We start from the raw sequence: 5,908 nt of genomic DNA on the forward strand, positions 1-5,908 counted from the left end.
GGATGGGAGGATTGAGGTGGGAGAGATGGAAGCTGTGGCTAATGTTGTGGGGGTGGTGGTGCGAGAGGGGTGGTGGTGGTGGTCATCTGCATTTAGTGGATATGGGGGTGGCAGACTGGTTGAGAGGTCTGTATTTGTTCAGAATATAAATGACGGCGGCAGGTGGTGGTGCTGGTGCTGGTGCTGGTGCGAGAGGGTGGTGGCAGGTGGTGGTGGGGGTGGTGGTGCGAGAGGGGTGTGGCAAGATGCAGTAGAGAAAGAGAAGAGAGAGAGTCAGAGGTGTGTTTTGATCTGGGTTTGTTCTCGGTTTTGCTTGTTTTGATATGGGTTTTGCTTGTTTTGATCTGGGTTTTGCTTTTATCTGGGTTTTGCTTGTATCTGGGTTTTTTGCTTTGATCTGGGTTTTGCTTTGATCTAGGTTTGTTTTGATCTGGGTTTGTTTCAAGAAACAAGATGCAATAAGATCGGGTGGTGTTATAGAGAGAGAAGAGAGAGAGTCAGAGGTGTGTTTAGAGAGAGAGAGAGTATGCAGAGAGTTTAGAGAGAAAGATGTGTTTTGAGGTTGTTATTTTATTTGTTATAATAACTCACAAATGACCAATTTGCCCCTAAACAAGAAGACAAAATAGGCAACCTTAAACAGTCAAATAAGGGGTAATTTGAATTTTGGACCAAAATGGCAACAAAATGCAAACCACAGGGACCCAGATGTAAAAAGTTTGAGATTTGAACTAAAATAACAAAACTGCCAAACCACAGGGACCAAAATGGTAGTTTACTCTTCTTAAAAATACACTAATTTTTTTTAGGGAAATTGGCCTGTAATAATCCCACCTAGACCTTATTGACCATTAATAATCCCACCTCAGAATATTCCCCCCACCAGTCCCACGTTTCACCTATTTTTCCTACAATGGTCCCCCGTTAAAAAAAACTTAACAGAGTTAAGCTTTTTCCAAATTACAAACATATTTTTTAGGGCTTTTGATTAGAACGACGATACGAGTCCATTGTTGTAAAACTTGTTTTGAAACGGTGCTTCAAACGATAAAAACAGCGCTTCAATTCGGGTGTTTAAATTTCCAATTAATCAAAATCAAGTCAGTTGGAGCACCATTTTGAAGTAAGTTTTACATAAATGGACTCGTATCATCGTTCTAATCAAAAGCCCTAAAAAATCTGTTTGTAATTTGGAAAAAAGCTTAACCCCGTTAAGTTTTTTTAACGGGGGACCATTGTAGGAAAAATAGGTGAAAGGTGGGACTGGTGGGAGGAATATTCTGAGATGGGATTATTAATGGCCAATAAAATTTAGGTGAGATTATTATAGACCAATTCATTTTTTTTTTTTTTTTTAAAGAGTACACCCACCACCCTGGGCTTTACTTGTGTACGCCCCATTACGTACCGTGTGTTAGTATGGGAAGTATCATACTGAAAACTACATTACATCATTACATCATTGGTAAAAGGCGTGATTTTTTGAACAGTAGCGGCCTATAGGCTATAACCCTTGAAGGTATTGATACTAGTTTGTTTTGCATGCTTTGGTACCATTTAAAGTGCTTGGTGTGTTTATTTTTTAATTTTAAAATTTAATTGTTTCTATTTTAAATTTTAAATATTTTTGATTTAAATTTACACGTATATGGCTTTACTCTTATGCTAAATACACTAAGGCTGTGGGGAGTGGGGCGTTTATGGGACGAGAGAAGTCAGGCAACGCTGGCTAACCCACATCATGTCAACGTTGGCTACGACGTTGCCCCACTAGCGTGGCTTTGAAGCCCCGCGTTCGGCGCGGGGGGGGGGGGGGTGACTGACTAGCTAGGATTAGTTGTTAAAATTGGACCGTTTGAGGTAGCCGTTTGTGTTTTATTTTATAAATCTCAAGTATATAAAAAAATATATATAAAAAAGCCAACATGAACCATTTGGGGTAGCCGTTTGTGTTTTATTTTATTTTGTAACGTGTATGCAAATTTTACTGTCATGTGCTATGTGTGTGTATACACATTATACAAATTAATGAAAAGTGTTCATCAACAGTAATTTAACATTTATGCAGTATTATATATTTTTTAATATTTTATTATTATAAATCATATATTGTTTATATTCTGTAATTTTTAAGATACGATAGTTTGTAAATTAACGCCGTTTACCATTTTTCGTTTATTCTAATAATATAGTTTAATGATTTATTAAACTCTGAATATAGTGTTACGATGCTTAGAATTTTTAACTGCGTTTCGATAAAAGCTTTGTTTAAAATTGAACGAGTCAATTACTATTGTTTGCTTTTTTTTTTGTTCTTTACCGTAACAAACTGAATCGATACTATCCAAACAACTTTGGTAGCAGTATAGAGTACCTCTTTTATATCATAAGCTATAGCAAGTGTCGGTGACGAACAAAACTGATATTGTTGGAACAAGATCAACATTGGTACCACATCGACCTCAACAGAACATCGGTACCGATATTTATACTTTTGATAATCATTTTTTTTACTTTTTGATTCATATAAAACATGTATCAATATTCTTTTAGGCATATCATGACATTATTTTTTGGGTTTATCTTACAGTTGCTATACAAAGTGCCGATTACGGCATCGATGCCTTATTGAATCAAATCGATACTGGTCGGCTTCCCGCCGCAATGCGCGGGGGAAGTCTACTAGTTATATATAACTTATAACCTAAGATAATAATAATAAATAACTGGTCTTAAGCACTCCGCGTTGAGGGGTGGGGGCGTAAAATTGGGCAAAGTAAGATTTATAAATAAAAACACGAATCTATAACACTAAGTGACTCACATGACGTAAAACGTAGACAAAATCGAATTTATATCGACAAGTATTAGAAAGTCGAGGGGGTTCAAAATGATTTTGTAGATAGTTCGGAGACGCGACGGAAATTCGGTTTGTACCGGTTCGGTTCGTTATTGTATTGACGCATGCTATAGCAATCGAAAAAAAAAACCTCAGGAAATAAAGTCGTTATATGACCAAAACGATCTGTACATGTTTTCAGTTCATTGCAGACACTCGATTAGGCACATCAGAAGGTAAATAAAAAAACACATTACATCATAGATTAGCAAAATCGTAACATAAAACCGTGTAGCCCAACCGAAAACATACATAAAAATAAAAAAGAAAACATATTATATTTGACACGGCTTATGTCCAAAAAAGTTCACATCGAAACGTAGACCAACTTGAATTTATACCAACATGACAAAATTTACATCAAAACATAGACAAACTGAAAACGTACATTAAATAAGTATGGAAACGTATTATATTTGATCCGACTCATTATCGAAAAAAACTTTACGTCAAAATTTAAATCAAGTTAAATTTACACTAACACATACATTAAAATTAGCAGCGTAAAACTCGAGGCGTAAAAATAACATTTTACAAGATTTTTAGAAAATTAAATAAATATATAAGTGTTAATATCGAAAGATGAGGATGCGAACTATAAAAAAAAAGACGAAAACCAGAAGAAAATAAACAAAGTTCCCAAAAGAACAAAATTAGAAGAAAAAAAAATTAAAAAGCAGGATACTCTTCCTCAAAATTTTATGATTTAGTATAACTATATACTAGTTCTAAGCCCCTCAGGTTGCGGTGCAGCGATGTAAAACCGTGATACCAGCATTCCGGTGAGGAGGGTCGTAAAATAATGCTAAGTAGCAACCGGACAATGACCAAAATCAGGAAAAACGTAAAATAGAACCTTGAATTTCTAACACCAAATGACCCACGTGACGTAAAACGTAGACGGAGTCTAATTTATACTAACACACCTTAGAAAGTCGAGGGGGTAATAAAACCTAACGGACCAAATGTGACCACCAAATACCGTGCTAAGTAGCAACGGAAAAAAAAAAAAAAAACCTGATGGACCAAATGTGACCACCGAATCCAGAAAAAACATCAAACAAAAACTAATAAAAAACAAAATTTATTTAAAACAATAAAAGATAAAAACGTCACTATTCCACCTGTTTTAAATTTAAATTAGTAATGTTCTAAATTAGTAATTGTGATCCTGTTCCCTCCCTGTTCAAAGGCCGAAAAACATTACTAGGTATAGCAAAGAGTGATAGGGAGAAACTTATGCAACTTCTTTGGGTATTAACATAACACATGTCCACTATTCTTTCATCCTAACACCTATATATACTTTCCTTTCTCCATCCTACCTTCTCATCAACACAATCTCTTTCCACCTTGTATTCCTTTGCATTTATATAAACAAACACCGGTCTACGCAAAAAAATATGAACAACCAACAAAGCGCAGGTTTCCAAGCCGGCCAGGCCAAAGGCCAAGCCGAGGTAACCGATCATCCACCGTCCACTCATTGATTAAGTGGACGCTACGAATTTTGGTTTTGTAAGGCTATGTATATTCATCTATTTTGATTGTTACTTTTTTGTTTTGTTTGTTGTGTTAAAATAACTTATCAGGAGAAAGGTAGCCAATTAATGGACCAAGCTAGCAATGCAGCCCAGTCTGCCAAAGAATCAGTTCAACAGGTTTAAGTTAAATTTTTTTTTTTATTATTAGTAAATAAATAAACTAATAAATAAACAAATAAATGATAAAAAAATGCAGGCTGGTCAGCAAATGCAGGAAAAGGCACAACAAGCAACTGAGGCAGTGAAGGATGCAACTGGAATGAACAAATGAATGAAAGATGTTCACTTCATTAAGCATCATGGCCTTCTCTTGAATTAGGATCCCATTTATTTTCTATTACCTTGTTTTTTTTTTCTTTTTATGTTTGGCACTATTTTAGTTGCTATTTTTTTTTTCGTTTTTTTTTTTGTTTTATAATTGTTAAACGGTTAAAGAATCTCGATGTATCGAGTTATTAACGTTTATTAATAAAACGACAAAGTAATTCAAGAGTGTATATTTGTGTTTTCATGTACATGTGCATACATATATGATGTGTATTGCAAATATGATGACGCTTAACGCTTTGTTCCCAAGTAAATAAATATATTAAGTGCACAAGCGTGCCGATAGAGGTTAATCTAACTCATTACAAATCAAAGGACTTTCATCGATATATATATGTCGTTTATCCGTGGGTGAAGATAGAGAATGTCAGAAATCTATGTTAAAGATAAGAATATTAAAAAAAAATCATTTTGTTTTCCATGATGGTGTCGGGTGCCAAGTACATAAGATTAGTTGATTTCAATTATAAGAAGTCTCAATATCTCATAACTAAATAAATAATTTATTTTATATAACTACTAGGTTATAAACCCGCGTATTACACGGGTAAAATAAATATAACTTTATATATTATAGGGTAACTTTGTAGAATAGTAACTAAGTTTTAAAAGTGTTCCAGTTAGGTCACTCAACATTCATTTTTCACTAAAATTAAGGGTTTTTCATCCATTTCATAGGTAACTGCGGTGATGTGGATTTTTTTTTCTTTTTTCCCTTTTATTTGATGCTAACTCGAGTAACGTGGATTGTAACTTTTTTTTTAATTTTTAATGTAATTAAAGTGTTTTTATTTTTAATAAATATAATTTCATATATTAAAATAATCCGAGCTCAACATCTTATGCTCCATTTTTTTCTTGACACATGGAAAAAATGTGACAACTGTGTTCTGTAATCGATGTATAATGTAAAACAATGTTGATTATTAATAAAAGGCAAATTGGATTTAAATAATCCCAACTCACTGTTATTGGCCAATAATAATCCCAATTTATTTAATCACCAATAATAATCCGAACTATTCACTTTTGTTTGTAAAATACTCCCAGTTAAAAAAACACTAACTAGGTTAAAAAATTTGCTAATGTGGCATCTGATGTGGCCCTTTTAGCTGATGTGTCATATGACGTGGCAGTT

The 5,908-nt window shown here is 34.1% G+C and overlaps 1 protein-coding gene across 1 annotated transcript; it reads left to right on the plus strand.

Moving 5' to 3' along the window:
* Nucleotides 1–4,150: 4,150 nt before the first annotated feature.
* On the plus strand, nucleotides 4,151–4,938 carry LOC110905668 (stress-induced protein KIN2). Its single transcript, XM_022151242.2, has 3 exons — nucleotides 4,151–4,359; nucleotides 4,492–4,560; nucleotides 4,640–4,938. Exons 1-3 carry the CDS (start codon nucleotides 4,303–4,305, stop codon nucleotides 4,712–4,714), a joined length of 201 nt encoding a protein of 66 aa, XP_022006934.1. The 5' UTR covers nucleotides 4,151–4,302; the 3' UTR covers nucleotides 4,715–4,938.
* Nucleotides 4,939–5,908: the final 970 nt, after the last annotated feature.

This window comes from Helianthus annuus, chromosome 15 (genome assembly GCF_002127325.2).
Source record: "Helianthus annuus cultivar XRQ/B chromosome 15, HanXRQr2.0-SUNRISE, whole genome shotgun sequence".
NCBI classification, from domain to species: domain Eukaryota; kingdom Viridiplantae; phylum Streptophyta; class Magnoliopsida; order Asterales; family Asteraceae; genus Helianthus; species Helianthus annuus.

Bases quoted from the DNA above. Each gene is read 5' to 3' on its own strand.
- LOC110905668 (XM_022151242.2), top strand. From the start codon at position 4,303: ATGAACAACCAACAAAGCGCAGGTTTCCAAGCCGGCCAGGCCAAAGGC. The intron at 4,360-4,491 runs GTAACCGATCAT...ATAACTTATCAG, and splicing joins AGGCCAAAGGCCAAGCCGAG to GAGAAAGGTAGCCAATTAAT. The intron at 4,561-4,639 runs GTTTAAGTTAAA...AAAAAAATGCAG, and splicing joins CCAAAGAATCAGTTCAACAG to GCTGGTCAGCAAATGCAGGA.